The sequence below is a fragment of the Mesoplodon densirostris genome, chromosome 12 (assembly GCF_025265405.1).
Source record: "Mesoplodon densirostris isolate mMesDen1 chromosome 12, mMesDen1 primary haplotype, whole genome shotgun sequence".
In the NCBI taxonomy this organism is placed as follows: Eukaryota; Metazoa; Chordata; class Mammalia; order Artiodactyla; family Ziphiidae; genus Mesoplodon; species Mesoplodon densirostris.
Window position 1 is genome coordinate 215484 of NC_082672.1, and position 22310 is coordinate 237793.

General features: G+C 54.9%; 1 protein-coding gene across 1 annotated transcript; it reads right to left on the bottom strand.

Moving 5' to 3' along the window:
• Nucleotides 1-1303: 1303 nt before the first annotated feature.
• LOC132500406 (phosphoethanolamine/phosphocholine phosphatase-like) lies at nt 1304-3252 on the bottom strand. Its single transcript, XM_060115406.1, has 5 exons — nt 3163-3252; nt 2859-3115; nt 2520-2805; nt 1584-1654; nt 1304-1319 (listed from the first exon to the last, which is right to left on the bottom strand). Exons 1-5 carry the CDS (start codon nt 3250-3252, stop codon nt 1304-1306), a joined length of 720 nt encoding a protein of 239 aa, XP_059971389.1.
• Between the last annotated feature and the right edge of the window lie 19058 nt (nt 3253-22310).

Below are 22310 nucleotides of genomic sequence, written 5' to 3' on the forward strand. Positions count from 1 at the left end.
GACCCCTCCACACACTAGAAGGCCTACAATCAAGAAAGCTAAAAATAACAAATGTTGGCAAAATTTTAGAGAAACTGATACAGAACTTTCCATAGGGAAAATGAATGACTTCCGGAGGTGGATGCTGAGAATATTTGTACAACAACGTGAATGTAATTAATGCCATAGAACTGTATGCTCAAAATGATTTAAATGGTAAATGTTATGTGGGGGGTTTTAACATAATTTAGCCCCAGCTTTATACCAGACCCCAGAGTCGAAGCTTCTCATCCATTTTCTTTTACTTAACCTCCTAGGATCTTCACACTCCAATTTAACAGACGAAGCTGAGCCTGAGAGGTTAAACTAAGTGACTTGCCCAAGGCTCACTCGGCCAAGTCTACACTGTTCAATGTTGCTGTATTTACTGAGCACCTACTAGAGCACCTACTGAGCAATACCTCCAGCACCTGCCAGAGACATTGTGGGAAGACCAGGCTGAACGGGGGCTGAAAGCAGATTACAAAAATGGGTAGATCCTGGGGCCCTGCTCTCAAACACTGAAGTTTCTTGGAGTGGAGGGGATGGCTTGTGTCACACTTGTGGAGCCTTTTATTCCACCCCACCGCACCCCCACAGAGGAGGGAAGCAGCTGGCCTGATACTGAATATTAGCTCAGCTGGGGAGGAGTCCTGGGACTTTGAAGAAGGCATCTCCTGCCCCACTCCCCACATTGCCCCCTAGAGTCCAGTATGTGGGCACAAGCATCCCTGTGGCAGGGCAGGAGGCACGTCTCATGGCACCCCTCTCCTCCCGCCCTGCAGTAATGACACTGTACCCATACACCCGCCAGAAGGACAATGAACTCTCCTTCTCTGAGGGCACCATTATCTGCATCACCCGCCACTACTCCGATGGCTGCTGTGAGGGCATCGGCTCAGAGGGGTCTGGATTCTTCCCCGGGAACTATGTGCAGCCCAGCTGCTGACAACCTGGGATCTCTGGGATGCTGACCCAAGCACCGCCTTGAGTGAGCCTCTGGAGTCCCACACCAAAGCCTGCTCCAGTCAAGACTGGACCAGCCCGGCACACCTCCTGGGCTGTGAGCTGTGTCTCTTCCTTTCCCCCACTGCAGTGGGAAGGCGTCCGGGTAAAGACAGAGGAGGCACCCAGAGGCCTGCTGGAGACAGGAAAGAACTGGAAGCCAAGGAGCTTGGTGACCTTATCCACAGGGGACCCTTACGCCATGCAAGACAGGGTCTCCAGCTGCAAGTGCCAACTTTGAATAAAATTCTGATGACCTCCTGATGATTGCCCTGCAGGGCTAGCGGGCCGAGGGACTGAAAGGCAACCCACCTGTAAGGCTCCCGCTCATTGAGCCTCCTCTGCCTGCCCTAAGCAGCAGTATCTCCCATCTCCTCAGTGCTCACTGAGCCCTCCACACTAGACCCCTGTGCCCCTCTGCGAAGGTGGGCCGCACCCTGCTCTTTTGCCTGTTGCCTGCTTTGTTATGTATTCAGTCTCGGTTCCCCAGGCTGGGCACTCCTCCAAGAGTGGGGACCAGCTCCCTCACTTAGGTGGGGCTCTCTGAGAGCAGAGCTCACCTCGCCCTCATCCCCCAGACGGCAGCGTGAGACACCTCGCTCACCTCCGCCCCTTCACCTCCTTTACAGCTCTGAAACTCCACAAGAGGGAGGTGGGCCTTGGGTTTCCACTGGCTCTGCTTTACAGCATCATGGCTTTCTGTTCCATACAGGAGGAGGGGGACTCAAAAGGGCCCAGTCAGTGGGGCGACTTTGGTTAAGTCCTTGGTTTCTTGCTGCATAGACGAGGCTGGGGTGCAAGGAGACATCTTCGGGCTCTGTGAGGTCCCTGGCTGGCCAGACCCGAGCCCCGGAACAGTGTGCTACCTCTTTCCACCAACAGGAGGTGACTGTTCCCTCGAGCTTTTTACCCTGTGGGGATGCTAACAGGGTGGGGGGGCGGGGGGCAAGGAGTGTAGTGTAGGGTCACAGTAGGTAAAGATCTAGGCCTGGGACCATCGGCGGGGAGCACCTCTCTCTGTGGGGAGTCCGGTGCGGGGGAGGTCGGGGGGTACATTTCGGGGCCTGGGTCCTCTGGACAGAAGACTGGAGGAGGGAGGCCACGCAGCCCAAGGCAACAGTTAACCGCAACGTGGCGGGACATGTTCCTTCTCGACCCTGACAGGGAACCCCGTCCTCCCAACTGAGAGGACAAGGTGTGTGGAAACACTGCCGCCTGCTCAGATATGCGTGCCACGCTGCTGCGGCCAGACTCCAGAATTCGCTTGCAGTGGAACTGGGGGAGGCAGCCGAGCTGGGTTAACTGCACAGATGGGGACAGCTCCCAACTCCCTCCTCCAGTCCCCAAATGGACCAACCTGGGATTCTGGGAAATCCTGGAGGGATATACCAAAACGCAAGGGAAAGGGAGTAATAAAACTAGCTTTCTCTTTCCCGACCCCCACCGCCCCACCCCCTCCCCGCCCGGGTGGCCCCTGCAGGCCACGTCCTCAGCACCTGATGCAGGTGTAGGCGCACTTCGGCGGAGGTTTCCCAGGGCACCACCCTGGCGCGGAAGGAGCTGGGCTCGGCCTTCTGCGCCTCCTGCATAAGGCGGTGCATGGGGTAGTGGCGGCGCGGGAAGGCCACGTTGCCGCCTGCCAGCAGCCCCATGGGGCAGAAGTCGTTGGCGCCGTCGCTCACGTAGAAAAGGTGCTCGAAGGGCACGCCGTCGTGGGCCTGCTCGCGCAGATAGTCGCTGAGCACCTTGTGCTGGCACATGTTGGCGGGGCAGCGAGCGCAGCTGTGCGCGTGGAGGGCCGCAGCGCCAGCAGCCCCCAAGGGTCGGGCCCCGACGGGTTGCTGAAGATGTGGCGGAACAGGCCGTGGTGGCCGGCGGCGCGCAGCGCACTCTCCACGCCAAAGGTGTTGGCGTCTGAGATGAGAATAACCTCAAAGCAGGCGCCCTGCTTGGCCACAAACTGCAGCAGCTCGCCCGTGCCGGGCGACAGGGGGATGGCCTCGTAGATGGCGCGCAAGTCCCGCGGCCGCACGCCCTGCTCGCCCAGGTACTGGAAGACGCGCTGCATGTACTCGTTGTAGAAGCCCTCGAGCTAGGTGGCACGCAGGCTGTCAGGCAGCCGCTGGCCCGCCATGGCACGTGCACAACAGAGTCGTCGCTGTTTTCATCCACGATACTCTTGTCCAAGTCGAAGGTCAGGAGGAAGTGTGGCGCGCCGGGCACAGCCATCCCACTGTCCTCTACCAGCTTTGTCCTGAGCGACCAAATCCTTTTGTGGTCACCAAAAAGAGTCCCTCAGAGGAAAGGGGGACAGGACCTCTGAGCTTCTCCTGCAGGGTGGGGAGCAGCGGCTGCAGAGGTCTGTCCCGGCTGAGTCTGGAGTGTCAAGAGTGGGGAGAGGGCCTAGCTGAGGTATTTGGGTGCAGGATGGAGCAAGGGGCGCTTACGGGAATTGGAGGGGATGCTGCATCTTACCCATCCCCGGATTTCTGGGCTCCGGCTCTCACGAGTCCTTCCAGTCCAGAGGGTCCGTGAATGGTGTGCATCTGGGCCGTTCCCTCCACTTGCCCCCCAACCCCATGTTATGTATTTTTAACCACAATAAAAAAATGAATGAAACACTGATAATACATGTTACAACATAGATAAACATTGAAAACATTCTAAGTCAAAGAAGTCATACTGAAAAGGCCACTCATATCACAACCATCTTGTGTGCTTTAAATCCATAGCAGTTTTGAAAATGAGGGGATGGGACTTCCCTGGTGGTCCAGTGGTTAACACTCTGAGCTCCCAATGTAGGGGGCACAGGTTCAATCCTTGGTCAGGGAACTAAAATCCCGCGTGCACAGTATGGCCAAAAAATAAAATAAAATAAACGTCATTGGCCTGGTTTGGATCATAGCATCGCCCTTGAACCCATCAGAGCACCCCTAGGATGGAACATGGGATTGGCTAAATGTGGATCATATGCCCATCTTCAAGGTGGGTGGAACGTAGCATCAGCCCTCTGGAACTCTTTGGACTGGAAACAGGTAAGTTCCCAAAGAAAAGCTGAGGTTCTGGACTTTGGCATGAGAACAGATGCTGGATTGGGGAAAGCGGCAGATTCCACACCACTGACGGCCCACTGCACAGCTGTGGGATCTGAAGGCCAAGGAAGGAAGGGGCTGATTTAGGGTCAGGGGCTGCAGCCACCCATCCAGTGCTCTTGCTGTCCGTCCACAACAGCAAGAACCTCTTCCTCTTGCAAAAGGCACAGCCCTCCTTGATGTCTCTGGTGGTGGGAGCCCAGGAGTCACACCTGCCCCCTGGCCACATGACTCACCCATCCCCCAAGAACAATACTGCTCATTTATCCAGTCTCCTCCCTCCTTTACAAAGAGCAGAGACTAAATGCTATGGTGGTTAGGAAATTCTTGCTCAATGAAGCAGTGGGAGGCTCAAGGATTATGCCGTATCATGGAATCCGTCATTGGCAGCTTTCAGAGACCACATGGGTGCACGTGGCTCTCCAAGACCATGCAGCCTCAGTGTGAAACTGTCTACTGGGTGGCCCAGTTGCTCCCGTATCTCTGACTCTTAATGAGTATGAATATCAAAAGTTTGTTACAGCTGGAAGCCCAAAGGATTGCAAGGCCATGGTCTGCTGTATGGTTGTTGTGTCAGGGACACACTCAAATGTTTAGACGGTTATTACCTCTCTTGGCAGGCTATGAGCCTGTGAGGGGGAGGCCCTTTTCTCAACCACAAGGATGTTAGTAACTGAAACATCCCAAAGGGCTGTCTGTGCTGCCCAGGTAGCTGTTCAATTGCCCAGCAGCAAGGTCAGCTCAGTAATTGGCCACAGAGACTTGACAGAGACTGGACTGGCTTGAGCTGGAGGACCACAGATGACTTCCTGGATGGTCAGAGGTCAAGGGCTGTCCTGAGACTTGATGTCTATTGATGCCCACTCAGATGGGACAAAGGATGCCTACAGTCCCAGGAGGGCCCCAGCAGCCCTCAGGAGGCAGCACCTGGGGGCTGGTAGGTCGCTGCACCAAGTTCTATATAAATTCATAACATGACCATGGAGTGAGCTCAGTCAGGCCTGTGCTGGACCCGGGCTGCCCAGGCCAAGTGGGGCCAGCACTACTCTCTCCAGTTCAGATGGTAGGAGGAAACCCTGTGGGCTTCTGAGGCCCTAACAGCCGTTGACTGAGGTTGAGGTGGATTTGAAACAGACAGTGACCAGAGCAGACGTTTCGTTCTACTCTCAGGTTCCAGGATGGGGGTAGATAACCAGCAGCCCAGGTGAACCCCACACTCGTGAGTGACCCCGGGCAAGTCCTGTCCATCCTACAGGACTCAGAGGTGTGGGGTTAGGGGGGCCGTGGGCCAGTTGTGCTTAACACTAACCCACTAACCCTAACGCCCAAATCTCTACTGTTCCCTCCCTAACCCTAACCTCCTCATCTCTAATCCTAAAACCCTAATGCTCCTAACCCCTAGCCCCTAGATACTCGACCTTGACCTGTAAACTCCTAACCCTTACCCTGACCCTGACTCAGACCATCTAACCTGACCCTCTAACCCTGACCCTCTAGCCTGCATCCTTTAACTCTAATTCCTCAAAACCTGGGCTCAGCTGAGTGGCTCCATCCAGAGGTGAAGCAGGACCTGTCTTTGGGCCCCCACTGCCTCTGCCCTCTCCTCCCCCCAGGAACCAGAAAGCCCTGGGTTGTTGGACTCTGCTGACCAGAGGGGCAGCTGCTCCTGGTCTACCTGTGCCCACAGCCCCCTCCTCTGGGGCCCTTGGCCTCTGGTCTGACCTTCAGTCCACCTTCAAGAGCCCGGAGACAAATCCAGGTGAGACGCCTGCTTCATTGGCACAGGTGGGACCTGGTCCCCATCCTCACAGCCCGGCCAGAAACCTTTGTGCACACTGTGTCATGAGGCTGCCTGTCCCCAGCCAGCTGGAGGGGTCGGGAGTCAGATGGGGAACCGAAGTGTCCTTGAGGTTGGAGTGTGGGCAGGACAGGGTAGGAGGGGCGAGAGGTGAGGTGTCATCATTCCCAAACCAGGCAGGGAGTGTGTGCTGTGTTTGCATTTCGGACAGGGAAGAGTATGTCAGATGGAGGCTCTTAAGTAGCAAACCTTGCAGGCCAACCTACTAGGGCAGTTCTTCCCTAAGCCAACGGGTGGCGCAAGACAACGCAACAAACTGTACATATATACCTACAATGGATCTGGCAACTGGAAAGGAAACGTCACAGGTCATGGCAACTGAGACACGAGGAGCCCATCCCGCCCGCCCAGCCTTGTGCAGTCTGTAGGTGGAGCTGGGGTAGGCTGGACAGGCAGCTCCCGGCTAGGGCCTGGGCCGGAGAGCCCCAGGAGGCATGGCAACCCGCAGACAATTTCCAGAGCCCACTGCAGCCGGGAGACGTTCCCTACAGAACAGCCTCGGGCCCTGTGTGTCCACCCTGCACACAGCACGACCCCGTCGACCCCTGGGCCTCATTCACGGCTGTCTGGCCACCCCTCCCCTCACTCCCTGAGTGCCTGAGCCCCCAGGGCCCCCTTGGCCGAGCCTTCTCTGCACACCTGGCTCTCCTGACTATCCCTGCCTCTCTGAGCACACCGTGTCCTTCTCTGGGGTCTGCGGGTCTGGCTAAGGGTTCCCCCTTGACCCCGGGTAGGCACCCCAGCCAACGCTGACGCTTGCCTTTCCTGCAAGATGGCCCCCTCAGTCTCACCAACTCCAAACTGTGTTGCGTTTACTTCTGGGAAAGAGGGAATGAAGAGGAAGCCCCATTCCGGCCTCAAACAAGGTGCGTGCTAACCTTGTGGACCCAAGGGACCACCACAAAGAGGCTGGAAGCCTGGCGGAGGCACAGCCCCCACCGTCACCCCTGTTCCTCGGCCCATCTCCTCTCTTCTGCCATCAAACCCCTCAGCCACCACCAGAGGAAATGTGTGGGCCTGATCCTGTCACTCTCGTTCCAAAACTGTTCTCTCTGTCTATAAAACGAAGTCAAAGCTAGCTGTCTGGGGCCTCCCTGGTGGCGCAGTGGTTAAGAGTCCGCCTGCCGATGCAGGGGATACGGGTTCGTGCCCCGGTCTGGGAGGATCCCATATGCCACGGAGCGGCTGGGCCCGTGAGCCATGGCCGCTGGGCCTGCGCATCCGGAGCCTGTGCTCCGCAACGGGAGAGGCCACAACAGTGAGAGGCCCGCATACCGCAAAAAGAAAAAAAAAAAAAAAAAAAAGCTAGCTGTCTGGCCACCCTTGCAGCCCCTCTGCGATGCGTCCTCCCCGCGAGCCAGGCACCCAGCCCCTTCCCCTGCCCCCACCTTCCTCTAGAGCGAGCTCCGTCCATCCCGCTCCTTCAGTTCAGCTCAGCTGCCACCTCCACTGACCCACCAGCCAGAGGTAACCTCTCCCTCCGCAGACACACCTGGCCTGCAGCTTCTCTGCCCCGCACCCGGCTGGGCTGAGCAGAGCTGAGAGCATGCGCCTGCTTCACTGTGGACCCCAGGCCCCAGAACATGGCACAGGCTCAGGGATGTTTACTGGACAGATGGATGACCATGAGGATGAGCAGGCAGATCACTGATGGTAGCAGGTAGTGGTCCTCCTTGAGTCTCTACACTTCACCACAAAGTGCTGAGGCAATGGCAAAAGGGAGGGTGGGGGAAGGCGACACCAGAAAGCAACAACCCCATGCCTTCCTCATCCCCCCACAGCACGCATGTGTACACACACATGTGCACGTACATACCGGCATTCACACACATGTACACACACACATGAAAAGGTGGACTGCAGTCACACACAGGCACACAATCACATGTGCTGTGCATGCAAAAACACGTGCATACACACATGTGCCTGCCTGCACATAAACACACTCACATGCACTCGGATGTACACAGACCTGTGCACAGACAGCACACACATGCACATGCTTGTGCACACTCACGTAATACACACACATACACACAAAGGCTCAGGAAATTTCACAAAGTTTGTTTTTGTTTCACCCTCCCCAAGAACGAGGAGACACCAGATGGTCCCTGGGAAATAAAGATGGTCACAGCCCTGCATCTGTCACAGAGGCTAGCTGAAGGCTCAAGCACGCTCTGCCCTGCCCAGTCGTGGGGTACAGACCCAGCCTGCTCAGCTGCCTCAGCCGAGCCTTCCGCTGCCCCAGCCGCTTGTGGGAGAAGCAAGTCTGAGTGTCAGTTGCAGGTCATGTCTGTGCTACTTCCTGACAGGAGGTCTTGTGTTATCTTGCATGGTATCTTGCTCTGGGCTGAGGCTTACATTTTGCTAACTACTCTTCCATAAGCACTTCACCATATTCCTGAATGCCTATGCCCTCCAGAGGCCCCAGTTCTAGAACCCTGGAGTTGGGAAACAGTCAGCCGTCTCTGTGCACAATCACAAACCTGCAGTCTGACCCAAGTCCATTTCTTCTATGTCTTAATGCTGCTCCACCTGGGGCTGATTGCAGAGGTGCTGGGTCTACAGTCCATGAAGATCTGGGAGACATGATCCCCCTCTCGCAGGCCTGCACGGACTTGCCTTTGCCTGTTAGTCCAAGTCATGCTCTATACAACATCTCTGTTTTTCTCCTCTAGAAAAAAATATTCCCAGAAGCAGCAGCATCTCTTTAGACCACAGTCAGGATGACCCTCCTGGAATGAGCCTCAATCCTACCTCAACTGGACTATCTCCTGCCCTCTGCCTGACAAGGACCAGGCCTTGGATGTGGTCAGTCTCCCCTCCAGTCTGACTGGGCCTTCCTGACCAGAGAACCCAGGAATACCCCCTGAGCCTGTGGACTCAAGCACGTGCTGTGGGAAAATGTGCTGATGCATAAAAAAAATGATAGGACTCTCCAAGACCATAAAAAATCACACACAACACAAACCATAAATAACCGCCAGGCTTGTTCTACACTGTGTGAAAACTGTCAATTTTTCACTACACTGGAACATACTCAGAGATGCTCTGGGCCTGGAAGAGCCCCAGGGCCCTGGTGCTGCCCAGACTGGAAAGGGCCTCACAAAGCACCTTCTGGATACTCACTGTGGTGGCATGGGGGATCCAGGGAGACTGCATAAGAAGTGGGTACGGGAGCCCAGCCAAGCTCCCAGGCTTCTGGTGCCTGGAGGGTCAGAAAGTTCCAGAGTATTCCCCTTGCTGAACTTGGATTCAGAGTCCCAGGTGCTCTGTGGGCAGCAGGATCCTCCCATGAGGACACTGACCATCTCCTCCAGGCCTCTACCACACAAAGGGTGAGCAAACACAGAGCTGTGCCACAGGGACGCGGGAAGGCCAGGGAGCCTGAGGGAGAGGAGGCGGGAAGCGGCAGCACCCCAGTTGCATGGTCTTCTCGTCCCCCTGGAGCCCCTGCCCTGGTGCACAGTTCACTCCCGGGCTCACCATGAGTGACGCGCTGAGCAGGCCTTAGTCTTACCAATGGCCAGATCTCTCGGGCCCTCTGCATCCTGTGTTTGCTGCAGACAGTACACCCTTAGTAACTGCTCAAGTCACGGATTGAGAGGGTCAATGAACGAATGAGCAAGGGAATGAGTGAGCGATGAAGGAACAGAAAAATGGGCAGATGGTGGATCCGCGCTGCCGTGCTGACCTCGAGAATGAAATGTCACAGGTGTGCAAGACTCTGCCACGAAACACAGTCTCCACTGCCTCCTGAACCCAAGCCACTCCCTTCAGGACACCCTTGCTCCACACCCTAAACAGTAACCTAGCACTAGCCCATACCCTAACCCATACCCTAACCTGTACCCTAACCCATACCCTAACCCTAACCCGTAGCCGTACCCTAACCCATACCCGAATCCTAAAACTAAGGCATACAATACCCTAACCCATACCCTAAGCCTAACCTAACCCTAACCCAGAACCTGACCCTGACCCTAACCCCTAACCCTAAACCTAACCCTAACCCAACACTAACACTAACCCTAACACTAACCTTAACCCTAACCTGTAACCCTAACCCTAAACCTTACCCTAACCCTAAACCTAACCTTAACGCTACCCTAACACTCACCTTTACCATAAACCTTACCCGTTCGCTAACACTAACCCGAACCCTAACCCCTAAACCCTAACCCTAACCCGACCCTGACCCGGACCCTAACCCATACCTCAACCCTAACCCGTGCCCTAACCTTAAACTGTACCCTAACCTGTATCCTAACCCTAATCCATACCCTAAGCCTAAACTGTACCCTAACACATACCCTAAGCCTAAGCCGTAGCCATACCCTAACCTGTACTGTAACCCGTATGCTAACCCTAAGCCTACCCTCTTACCCTAACCCTCACTGTAACCCTTAAATCCTAACCCCAAAACCCTAGTCTTGACCCTGACCCTGACCCTAACCCTAAACCCTAACCCTGAAAGCCTAAAACCCTAAAACCCTAAAACCCTAAACCTAACCCTAAACCCTAAACCTTAATCCCTAACCCTAACCCTAACTAACCCTACCCATAACTAACACTAATGCTAACCCTAACCCTAACACCTAACCCTAACCCTAAACCTCTAACCCAAAAACTCTATCCATAACCCTAACCCTAACACCTAACCCTAACCCTAAACCTCTAACCCAAAACCTCTATCCATAACCCTAACCCTAACCCTAACAAAAGCACCGATGCTACTCCTATCTCAGGCCCTGACACTGTCCCTATATAAAGACTTGCTGCTGTCAATACCTATATCCTGACACAATCCTAAGCTTATATCCTGACCCATCTCTTACTGAAGTCCTGAAACTCTCCCTAAGTGAACCTTGACGCTGTCCCTAAGTGAGGCCCCGAGGCTGTCCGTAACAGACACCCCGATACTATCTTTAACCAACACCCTGATGCTGATCCCACAGAGGCACTTGTGGTGCGACTAAGCCTTTCCCGGACACTGTCCCTCGATAAGGCCCTGACGCTGCTTCTAAATAAGGCCCTGATGCTCTGAGTAACTAAAGCCCTCAAACCATCCCTTGCTCATTTACTGACATTATCCCTAGCCCTTAACCTGACTCGATCCATAGCTAATGTCCTGCCTCTGATCCTACCTGAAGCCCTAATGCTGTCCCTAACTAAGGCCCTGACTAGTCCTAACTCAGGCCCTGACACGATACCTAACAAAGGCTCAGATGCTACCCCTAACTAAGGCCCTGACACTCTCTGTAACTAAGGCCCTGAACCTACTCCTAACTCAGGACCTGAATATGTCTTTAACTAAGACCCTAATACTGATCCTACAAAGGCCCTGATGCTGCTCTGAAGTCATGACCTGACAGTGTCCCCAGCTAAGGGCCTGACGCTAGGCCTCACTCAGGCCCTGTCACTCTCCCGAAGTCAGGCTCTCACGCTGTCCCTACCTGAAGCCCTGACATTGGTTCTAAAAATGGCCCTGGTACTCTCAGTAACTAACGTCGTGACACGATCCCTAGATGTTAACCTGACCCTGTCACTAGCTAATGTCCTCCCTCTGATGATAACTAAAACCATGATGCTGCGCCTAACTCAGGCCCTGAATTTAGTCCCAAGTCCATGACACTGTCCTTAATTAAGGCCTAGATGCTTCTCCTAGGTCAGGGCTTGATACTGTTCCTAACTAAGGCCTTAACACTATTCCTAACTCAGGTTCTGACACTACGTAACAGAAGGCCCTGACGCTAGTCCTAAGGCCCTGACACTACTCCTAACTCAGGCTCTGACACTAGTCCTAACTAAGGACCTGACGCTGTCCCTCACTAAGGCCCTGACACTACACCTAACTCAGGCCCTGACACTGGCCCTAACTAGAGCCATGACACTACTCCTAACATAGGCCCTCACACGATTCCTTTGAAGGCTCTGATGCTAGTCCTAAGGCCCTGACACTGACCCTAACTAAGGCCCTGCTGCCGTCAATATCTAAAGTCCTCACACTATCCTGAGAATATATTCTAACAAATGTCTTAATAACGTCCTAGAACTCTCCTGATGTAAGCCTTGACGCTGTCCCTAAGTGAGGCCCTGAGGCTGTCCCTAACACAGGCCCTGAGAATGTCTTTAACAAAGACCCTGATGCTCATCCTACAGAGGCAATTATGCTGCTCCTAAGCCTGGCCTGACACTTTCCCTAGATAAGGCCCTGACGCTGGTCCTAAATAAGGCCCTGATGCTCTGAATAACTAAGGCCTTCAAACTATCCATCGCTCATTTCCTAACATTTTCCCTAGCCCATAACCTGACTCGATCCATAGATAATGTCCTGCCTCTTATCCTACCTGAAGCCCTAATGCTGTCCCTAACTAAGTCACTGACTACTCCTAACTCAGGCCCTGACACTTGCCCTAACTAAAGCCTTCACACTACTCCTAACTCAGGTCAGACACTGTCCCTAACAAAGACCCTGACACTACACATAACACAGGCCCTGACACGATACCTAACAAAGGCTCTGATGCTAGTCTTAACTAAGGCCCTGACACTCTCCCTACCTAAGGCCCTGAACCTACTCCTAACTCAGGCCCTGGTCATGTCTTTAACAAAGACCCTAATGCTCATCCTACAAAGGCCCTAATGCTGCTCCTAAGTCATGCCCTGAGAGGGTCCCTAGCTAAGGGCCTGATGCTAAGCCTCACTCAGGCCGTCTCTCTCCTTACGTCAGGCTCTGATGCTGTCCCTACCTGAAGCCCTAACACTGGTTGTAAACAAGGCCCCTGGTACTCTCAGTAACTATGGTATTGACACTATCCCCAGGTCATTTCCTGACACTACACCTAGATATTAACCTAACTCTATCTTTAGCTAAAGTCGAGCCTCTTATGCCGACTAAAGCCCTGATGCTGTGCCTAAATCAGGCCCTGAATTTAGCCCCAAGGCCATGACACTGTCCCTAACTAAGGCCTAGATGCTGGTCCAACGTCAGGGCCTGATACTGTCCCTAACAAAGGCCCTAACACTAATCCTAACTCAGGCCCTGACAGTGTACCTAACAGAAGGTCCTGACGTTAGTCCTAACTAAGACCCTGACACTGTCCCTAACAAAGGCTCAGATGCTAGTCCTAACCAAGGCCCTCACACTGTCCCTAACTAAGACCCTGACAGTACTCCTAACTTAGGCCCTGACCCGATACCTAACAATGCTTAATTAAGTAAGTAATAATTAGCCTACCTGAAGCCCTAACTCTGTCCCTAACTAAGGACCTGAATAGTCCTAACTAAGGCCCTGACACTGTCCTCACCAAGGCCTTCACCGTACTCCTAACTCAGCCCCTGACACTGTACCTAAGGCCCTGACAGTACTCCTAACTTAGGCCCTGACACGATACCTAACAAAGGTTCTCATGCTATTCCTAACTAAGGTGCTGAAACAGGACCTAACTAAGGCCCCTGACTTAAGAGTAGTGTCAAGGCTTTAGTTAGGGACAGTGTTGGGCCTTAGTTCGGACTAGCATCACAGTCTTTGTTAGGTATCATGTCAAGGCCTGAGTTAGGGGTAGTGTCAGGGCCTTAGTTGGGGACAGTGTCAGGTCCTTAGTTAGGACTAGCAACAGAGCCTTTGTTAGTAATCGTGTGAGGGCCTGAGTTAGGAGCAATGTCAAGGCCTTAGATAGGGACAGTGTGTGTCAGGGCCTTGGTTAGGAATAGCATCAGAGTCTTTGTTAGGTATCATATCAGGGCCTGAGTTAAGAGTAGTATCAGAGCCTTAGTTTTAGGAACAATGTCATGGCCTGAGTTAGGAGTAGTATCAGGGCGTTATTTAGGGACACTGTCAGGGCCTGAGTTAGCAGTAGTGTCAAGGACTTTGTTAGGGATTGTGTCAGGGCCTCAGTTAGGAATAGTGTCAGGGCCCTAGGTAGGGACAGTATGAGGCCCTGACTTAGGATGAGCATCTAGGCCTCAGTTAGGGACAGTGTCACGGCCTTGGGACTAAAGTCAGGGCCTCAGTTAGGCACAGCATCAGGGCTTTAGTTGGCATAAGAAGCTCAACTTTAGCTAAAGAAACGGTTAGGTTGAAGTCTAGATATAGTATCAGGAAATAACCTACGGATAGTGTCAAACTTTAGTTAATGAGAGGATCAGGGCCTTGTTCAGAACGAGTGTCAGGGCTTCAGGTAGGGACAGCGTCAGAGTCTGACAGAGAGATGGTCAGAGCGTGACTGAAGCCTAGCGTCAGGCCCTTAGCTAGGGACACTGTCAGGGCATGACTCAGGAGCAGCATCAGGGCCTCTGTAGAATCAGCATTACGGTCTTAAGACATGATTAGAGCCTGAGTTAGGGAGAGCGTCAGGGCCTCAGTTACGGGTAGCTTCAGGGCCTATGTTAGCGACAACCTCACAGCTTTATTTGGGGACAGCGTCAGGGCTGACTTAGGAATAGTGTCAGGACCTTGGTTAGACATGGGTCAGTATATTAGCTCAGTATAGTGTCAGGCCTTTAGTTATTACTATCAGCAGGGCCTACATTAGGGACAGCTTCCGGGCCTTACTTACAGACAGTGTCAGGGCCTTAACAGGACTATTCAGGGCCTTAGTTAGGGACAGCATTAGAGCTTTACGAAGGATGAGAGGCAGGATATTAACTATGGACTGAGTCAGGTTACGGGCTAGGGATAAGGTCGAAAGGACCGAGGGACAGTTTGAAGGCCTTACTTACTGAGAGAACCTGGGCCTTCTTTATGACCAGCATCATGGCCTTTGGTAGGGACAGTGCCAGGGCAAGGCCTAGGAGGAGCATAAGGGCCTCTGTAGCATCAGCATCAGGGGCTGGGGTTGGGCCTGGGGCTGGGGATAGGGCTAGGTCTGTGGCTGGGGCTGGGCCTAGGGATGGGGCTGGGGCTGCATCTGGGGCTGAGGCTAAGGCTAGGGCTGGGTCTGTGGCTAGGGCTAGGGCTGGGGATGGGGCTGTTGCTGGGGCTGGGGCTGGGGCTGGGGCTGGGGCTAGGGCTGGGGCTGGGGCTAGAGCTGGGGCTGAGGCTAAGACTAGGGCTGGGGCTGGGGCTGGGGCTGGGCCTGGGGCTGGGGCTGGGGCTGGGGCTGGGGTTAGGTTTAGGGCTAGGCCCTTAGTTAGGAATAGGGTCAAGGCCTTACTTAAGGACAGTGTCAAGGCAAGGCCTATGAGGAGCATAAAGGCCTCTATAGTATCAGCATAAGGGGCTGGGGCTGCGGCTGAGGCTGGACCTGGGGCCTTACTTAGAAATAGTGTCAAGGCCTTAGTTACCACAATGTCAGGGGAAGGCCTAGGAGGATCGCAAGGGCCTCTATAGGATCAGCATGAGGGGCTAGGGTTGGGGCTGGGGCTGGGGCTGGGGCTGAGGCTAAGGCTGGGGATGGGGCTAGGGCTAGGGCTGAGGCTGGGGCTGGGTCTGGGGCTGGGGCAGGGGCTGGGAATGGGGCTAGGGGTCGGCCTAGGGCTGGGGCCTTAGTTAGTAATAGTGTCAAGGCCTTAGTGAGTGTCACTGTCAGGGCCTTAGTTAGGTTTCGCATTAGAGCTTTCGTTAGGTATAATGACAGGGCCTGAATTAGTAGTAGTGTCAAGGCCTGAGTTAAGGACAGTATCAGGGCAAGGCCTAGGAGGAGCATAAGGGCCTCTGTAGGATCAGCATCAGGGGCTGGGGTTCGGCCTGGGGCTGTGGCTAGGACTGGGGCTGTCAATGGGGCTAGGGCTAGGGCTGGGCTTGGGCCTGGGGCTGGGGCTGGGGCTGGGGCTGGGACTGGGGCTAGGGCTGGGGCTAGGGCTGGCACTGGGGCTGGGGCTAGGTTTAGGCCTAGGCCCTTAGTTAGGAATAGGGTCAAGGCCTTACTTAAGGACAGGGTCAGGGCAAGGCCTAAGAGGAGCATAAAGGCCTCTATAGGATCAGCATCAGGGGCTAGGGCTGGGGCTGGGGCTGGGGTTGGGGTTGGGGCCTTAGTTAGGAATAGTGTCAAGGCCTTAGTTAGTGTCACTGTCAGGGCCTTAGTTAGGTTTAGAATCAGAGCTTTCGTTAGGTATAATGACAGGGCCAGAGTTAGTAGTAGTGTCAAGGCCTGAGATAAGGACAGTGTCAGGGCAAGGCCTAGGAGGAGCATAAGGGCCTCTGTAGGATCAGCATCAAGGGCTGGGGTTGGGCCTGGGGCTGGGGGTAGGACTGGGGCTGTGGCTGGGGCTAGGGATAGGGCTGGGCCTGCGGTTGGGGCTGGGGCTGGGGCTAGGGCTAGGGCTAGGGCTAGGGCTCGGCCCTTAGTTAGGAATAGTTTCAAGGCCTTACTTAGGGTCACTGTCAGGGCCATAGTTAGGGTTGGCATCAGAGCCTTCATTAGGTATAAAGTCAGGGCCTGACTTACAAGCAGTGTCAGGGCCATAGTGAGGGACAGCCTCAGGGCCTTGGTTAGGACGAGTGTCAGAGCCTGTTTTATGTATAATGGCAGGGCCAGAGTTGGGAGGATAGTCAGGCCCTTAGTTAGGTACACTGTCAGGGCCTTAGTTAGGGACAGTATCACGGCCTAAGTTAGTAGTAATGTCAAAGCCTTACTGAAAGACACTGTCAGGGAAAGGCCTAGGAGGAGCATAAGGGCCTCCGTAGGATCACCATCAGGGGCTGGGCCTTTGGCTGGGGCTGGGACTGGGGCTAGGGCTAGGGCTGGGGATAGGGATGGGGCTAGGGCTGGGGCTGGGACTGGGGCTAAGGCTAGGGCTAGGGCTAGGGCTGGGGCTGGGGTTGGGGCTGGGGCTGGGACTGGGACTGGGGCTGGGGCTGGGGCTAGGGCTGGCGCTGGGGCTAGGGCTAGGTTTAGGTCTAGACCCTTAGTTAGGAACACGGTCTAGGCCTTACTTAAGGACAATGTCAAGGCAAGGCCTAGGAGGAACATAAAGGCCTCTATAGGATCAGCATCAGGGGCTGGGGCTGCGGCTAGGGATGGACCTGGGGCCTTTGTTAGAAATAGTGTCAAGGCCTTAGTTACCACATTGTCAGGGGAAGGCCTAGGAGGATCATAAGGGCCTCTATAGGATCAGCATCATGTGCTAGGTCTGTGGCTGGGGCTGAGGCTAGGGCTGGGGCTGGGGCTGAGGCTGAGGCTAGGGATAAGGCTAGGGCTACGCCCTTAGTTAAGAATAGTGTGAAGGCCTTAGTTAGGGTCACTGTCAGGGCCTTACTTAGGGTTAGCATCAGAGCCTTCGTTAGGTATAATGTGGCCCTGAATTAGAATTAGTGTCAGGGCCTTAGTGAGGGACAGTGCCAGGCCCTCGATTAGGACGAGCGACAGAGCCTTTTTTATGTATAATGGCACGGCCAGAGTTAGGAGAAGTGTCAGACCCTTAGTTAGGGACACTGACAGGGCCTTATTTAGGGACAGTATCATGGCCTGAGTTAGTAGTAGTGTCAAGGCCTGAGTCAAGGACAGTGTCAGGGCAAGGCCTAGGATGAGCATAAGGGTCTCTGTAGGATCAGCATCAGGGGCTGGGCTTGGGCCTAGGGCTGTGGCTAGGGCTGGGGCTGGGGCTGGGGTTGGGGTTGGGGCTAGGACTGGGACTGCGGCTGCGGCTGGGTCTAGGGATGGGGCTGGGGCTTGGGCTAGGGCTGGAGCTGGGGCTAGGGGTCGGGCTAGGGCTGGGGCCTTAGTTAGGAATAGTGTCAAGGCCTTAGTTAGTGTCACTGTCAGGGCCTTAGTTAGGTTTAGAATCAGAGCTTTCGTTAGGTATAATGACAGGGCCAGAGTTAGTAGTAGTGTCAAGGCCTGAGATAAGGACAGTGTCAGGGCAAGGCCTAGGAGGAGCATAAGGGCCTCTGTAGGATCAGCATCAAGGGCTGGGGTTGGGCCTGGGGCTGGGGGTAGGACTGGGGCTGTGGCTGGGGCTAGGGATAGGGCTGGGCCTGCGGTTGGGGCTGGGGCTGGGGCTAGGGCTAGGGCTAGGGCTAGGGCTCGGCCCTTAGTTAGGAATAGTTTCAAGGCCTTACTTAGGGTCACTGTCAGGGCCATAGTTAGGGTTGGCATCAGAGCCTTCATTAGGTATAAAGTCAGGGCCTGACTTACAAGCAGTGTCAGGGCCATAGTGAGGGACAGCCTCAGGGCCTTGGTTAGGACGAGTGTCAGAGCCTGTTTTATGTATAATGGCAGGGCCAGAGTTGGGAGGATAGTCAGGCCCTTAGTTAGGTACACTGTCAGGGCCTTAGTTAGGGACAGTATCACGGCCTAAGTTAGTAGTAATGTCAAAGCCTTACTGAAAGACACTGTCAGGGAAAGGCCTAGGAGGAGCATAAGGGCCTCCGTAGGATCACCATCAGGGGCTGGGCCTTTGGCTGGGGCTGGGACTGGGGCTAGGGCTAGGGCTGGGGATAGGGATGGGGCTAGGGCTGGGGCTGGGACTGGGGCTAAGGCTAGGGCTAGGGCTAGGGCTGGGGCTGGGGTTGGGGCTGGGGCTGGGACTGGGACTGGGGCTAGGACTGGGGCTGGGGCTGGGGCTAGGGCTGGCGCTGGGGCTAGGGCTAGGTTTAGGTCTAGACCCTTAGTTAGGAACACGGTCTAGGCCTTACTTAAGGACAATGTCAAGGCAAGGCCTAGGAGGAACATAAAGGCCTCTATAGGATCAGCATCAGGGGCTGGGGCTGCGGCTAGGGATGGACCTGGGGCCTTTGTTAGAAATAGTGTCAAGGCCTTAGTTACCACATTGTCAGGGGAAGGCCTAGGAGGATCATAAGGGCCTCTATAGGATCAGCATCATGTGCTAGGTCTGTGGCTGGGGCTGAGGCTAGGGCTGGGGCTGGGGCTGAGGCTGAGGCTAGGGATAAGGCTAGGGCTACACCCTTAGTTAAGAATAGTGTGAAGGCCTTAGTTAGGGTCACTGTCAGGGCTTTACTTAGGGTTAGCATCAGAGCCTTCGTTAGGTATAATGTGGCCCTGAGTTAGAAGTCGTGTCAGGGCCTTAGTGAGGGACAGTGTCAGGCCCTCGATTAGGACGAGCGTCAGAGCCTTTTTTATGTATAATGGCAGGGCCAGAGTTAGGAGAAGTGTCAGACCCTTAGTTAGGGACACTGACAGGGCCTTATTTAGGGACAGTATCATGGCCTGAGTTAGTAGTAGTGTCAAGGCCTGAGTCAAGGACAGTGTCAGGGCAAGGCCTAGGATGAGCATAAGGGTCTCTGTAGGATCAGCATCAGGGGCTGGGCTTGGGCCTAGGGCTGTGGCTAGGGCTGGGGCTGGGGCTGGGGCTAGGGCTAGGGCTGGGGCTGGGGCTGGGGCTAGGGCTAGGGCTAGGCCCTTAGTTAGGAATAGTGTCAAGGCCTTAGTTAGTGTCACTGTCAAGGTCTTAGTTAGGGTTAGCATTAGAGCTTTCGTTAGGTATACTGACAGGGCCTGAGGTAGAAGTAGTGTCAGGGCCTTAGTGAGGGACAGTCTCAGGGCCTCGCTTAGGACGAGTGTCAGAGCTTTTTTTATGTATAATGGAAGGGCCAGAGTTAGGAGGACATGCAGTCCCTTAGACAGGGACACTGTCAGGGCCTTAGTTAGGGACACTATCACGGCCTGAGTTAGTAGTAGTGTCAAGGCCTGAGTTAAGGACAGTGTCAGGACAAGGCCTAGGAGGAGCATAACGGCCTCTGTAGGATCAGCATCAGGGGCTGGGGTTGGGCCTAGGGCTGGGGCTAGGGCTGGGGATGGGGTTGGGGCTAGGGCTAGGGCTGGGGCTGGGGCTGGGGCTAGGGATGGGGCTGGGGCTGGAGCTGGGGCTGAGGCTAAGGCTAGGGCTGCGGCCTTAGTTAGAAATAGTGTCAAGGCCTTAGTTACCACATTGTCAAAGGCAGGCCTAGGAGGATCATAAGGGCCTCTATAGGATCAGCATCAGGGGCTAGGGCTGGGGCTGGGCCTGGGGCTGGGGTTGGGGTTGGGGCTAGGACTGGGACTGCATCTGCGGCTGGGGCTAGGGCTGGGGCTGGGGCTTGGGCTTGGGCTACGGCTGGAGCTGGGGCTAGGGGTCGGGCTAGGGCTGGGGCCTTAGTTAGGAATAGTGTCAAGGCCTTGGTTAGTGTCACTCTCAGGGCCTTAGTTAGGTTTAGCATCAAAGCTTTCATTAGGTATAATGACAGGACCTGAGTTAGTAGTAGTGACAAGGCCTGAGATAAGGACAGTGTCAGGGCCAAGCCTAGGAGGAGCATAAGGGCCTCTGTAGGATGAGCATCAGGGGCTGGGGTTGGGCCTGGGGCTGGGGCTAGGACTGGGACTGGGGCTGGGGCTGGGGCTAGGGCTAGGGCTGGGCCTGCGTCTTGGGTTGGGGCTGGGGCTGGGGCTAGGGCTAGGGCTAGGGCTAGGCCCTTAGTTAGGAATAGTGTCAAGGCCTTAGTTACGGTCACTGTCAGGGCCATAGTTAGAGATAGCATCAGAGCCTTCGTTAGGTATAATGTGGCCCTGAGTTAGAAGTCGTGTCAGGGCCTTAGTGAGGGACAGTGTCAGGCCCTCGATTAAGACGAGCGACAGAGCCTTTTTTATGTATAATGGCAGGGCCAGAGTTAGGAGAAGTGTCAGACCCTTAGTTAGGGACACTGTCAGGGCCTTAGTTAGGGACACTATCACGGCCTGAGTTAGTAGTAGTGTCAAGGCCTGAGTTAAGGACAGTGTCAGGGCAAGGCCTAGGATGAGCATAAGGGTCTCTGTAGGATCAGCATCAGGGGCTGGGCTTGGGCCTAGGGCTGGGGCTAGGGCTGGGGCTGGGGCTGGGGCTAGGGCTAGGGCTAGGCCCTTAGTTAGGAATAGTGTCAAGGCCTTAGTTAGGGTCACTGTCAAGGTCTTAGTTAGGGTTAGCATTAGAGCTTTCGTTAGGTATACTGACAGGGCCTGAGGTAGAAGTAGTGTCAGGGCCTTAGTGAGGGACAGTCTCAGGGCCTCGCTTAGGACGAGTATCAGAGCTTTTTTTATGTATAATGGAAGGGCCAGAGTTAGGAGGACATGGAGTCCCTTAGACAGGGACACTGTCAGGGCCTTAGTTAGGGACAGTATCACGGCCTGAGTTAGTAGTAGTGTCAAGGCCTGAGTTAAGGACAGTGTCAGGGCAAGGCCTAGGAGGAGCATAAGGGCCTCTGTAGGATCAGCATCAAGGGATGGGGCTGCGGCTGGGGCTAGAACTGGGGCCTTAGTTAGAAATAGTGTCAAGGCCTTAGTTACCACGTTGTCAGAGGAAGGCCTAGGAGGATCATAAGGGCCTCTATAGGATCAGCATCAGGGGCTAGGGCTGGGGCTGGGACTGGAGCTAGGGCTGGGGCTGGGCCTAGAGCTGGGGCTGCGCTGGGGCTGGCGCTGGGCCTGGGGCCTTATTTAGAAATAGTGTCAAGGCCTTAGTTAAGGACAGTGTCAGGGAAAGGCCTAGGAGGAGCATAAGGGCCTCTGTAGGATCAGGGTTAGGGGCTGGAGCTGCGGCTAGGGCTAGGGCTAGGACTACGCCCTTAGGAATAGTGTCAAGGCCTTAGTTAGGGTCACTGTCAGGGCCTTACTGAGGGTTAGCATCAGAGCCTTCGTTAGGTATAATGTGGCCCTGAGTTAGAATTAGTGTCAGGGCCTTAGTGAGGGACAGTGCCAGGCCCTCGATTAGGACGAGCGACAGAGCCTTTTTTATGTATAATGGCAGGGCCAGAGTTAGGAGGAGCGTCAGGCCCTTAGTTAGGGACACTGTCAGGGCCTTATTTAGGGACAGTATCACGGCCTGAGTTAGTAGTAGTGTCAAGGCCTGAGTTAAGGACAGTGTCAGGGCAAGGCCTAGGAGGAGCATAAGGGCCTCTGTAGGATCAGCATCAGAGGCTGGGGTTGGGTTTAGGGCTGGGGTTGGGCCTAGGGCTGGGGCTAGGGCTGGGGCTAGGGCTGGGGCTGGGGCTAGGGCTAGGGCTAGGCCCTTTGTTAGGAAAAGTGTCAAGGCTTTAGTTAGTGCCACTGTCAGGGCCTTAGGGACAGTATCACGGCCTGAGTTAGTAGTAGTGTCAAGGCCTGAGTTAAGGACAGTGTCAGGGCAAGGCCTAGGAGGAGCATAAGGGCCTTTGTAGGATAAGCATCAGAGGCTGGGGCTGGGGCTGGGGCTGGGGCTGGGGCTAGGGCTGGAGCTGGGACTGGAGCTAGGGCTGGGGCTGGGCCTGGGGCTGGGGCTGCGCTGGGGCTGGCGCTGGGCCTGGGGCCTTAATTAGAAATAGTGTCAAGGCCTTAGTTAAGGACAGTTTCAGGGAAAGGCCTAGGAGGAGCATAAGGGCCTCTGTAGGATCAGGGTTAGGGGCTGGAGCTGCGGCTAGGGCTAGGGCTAGGACTACGCCCTTAGTT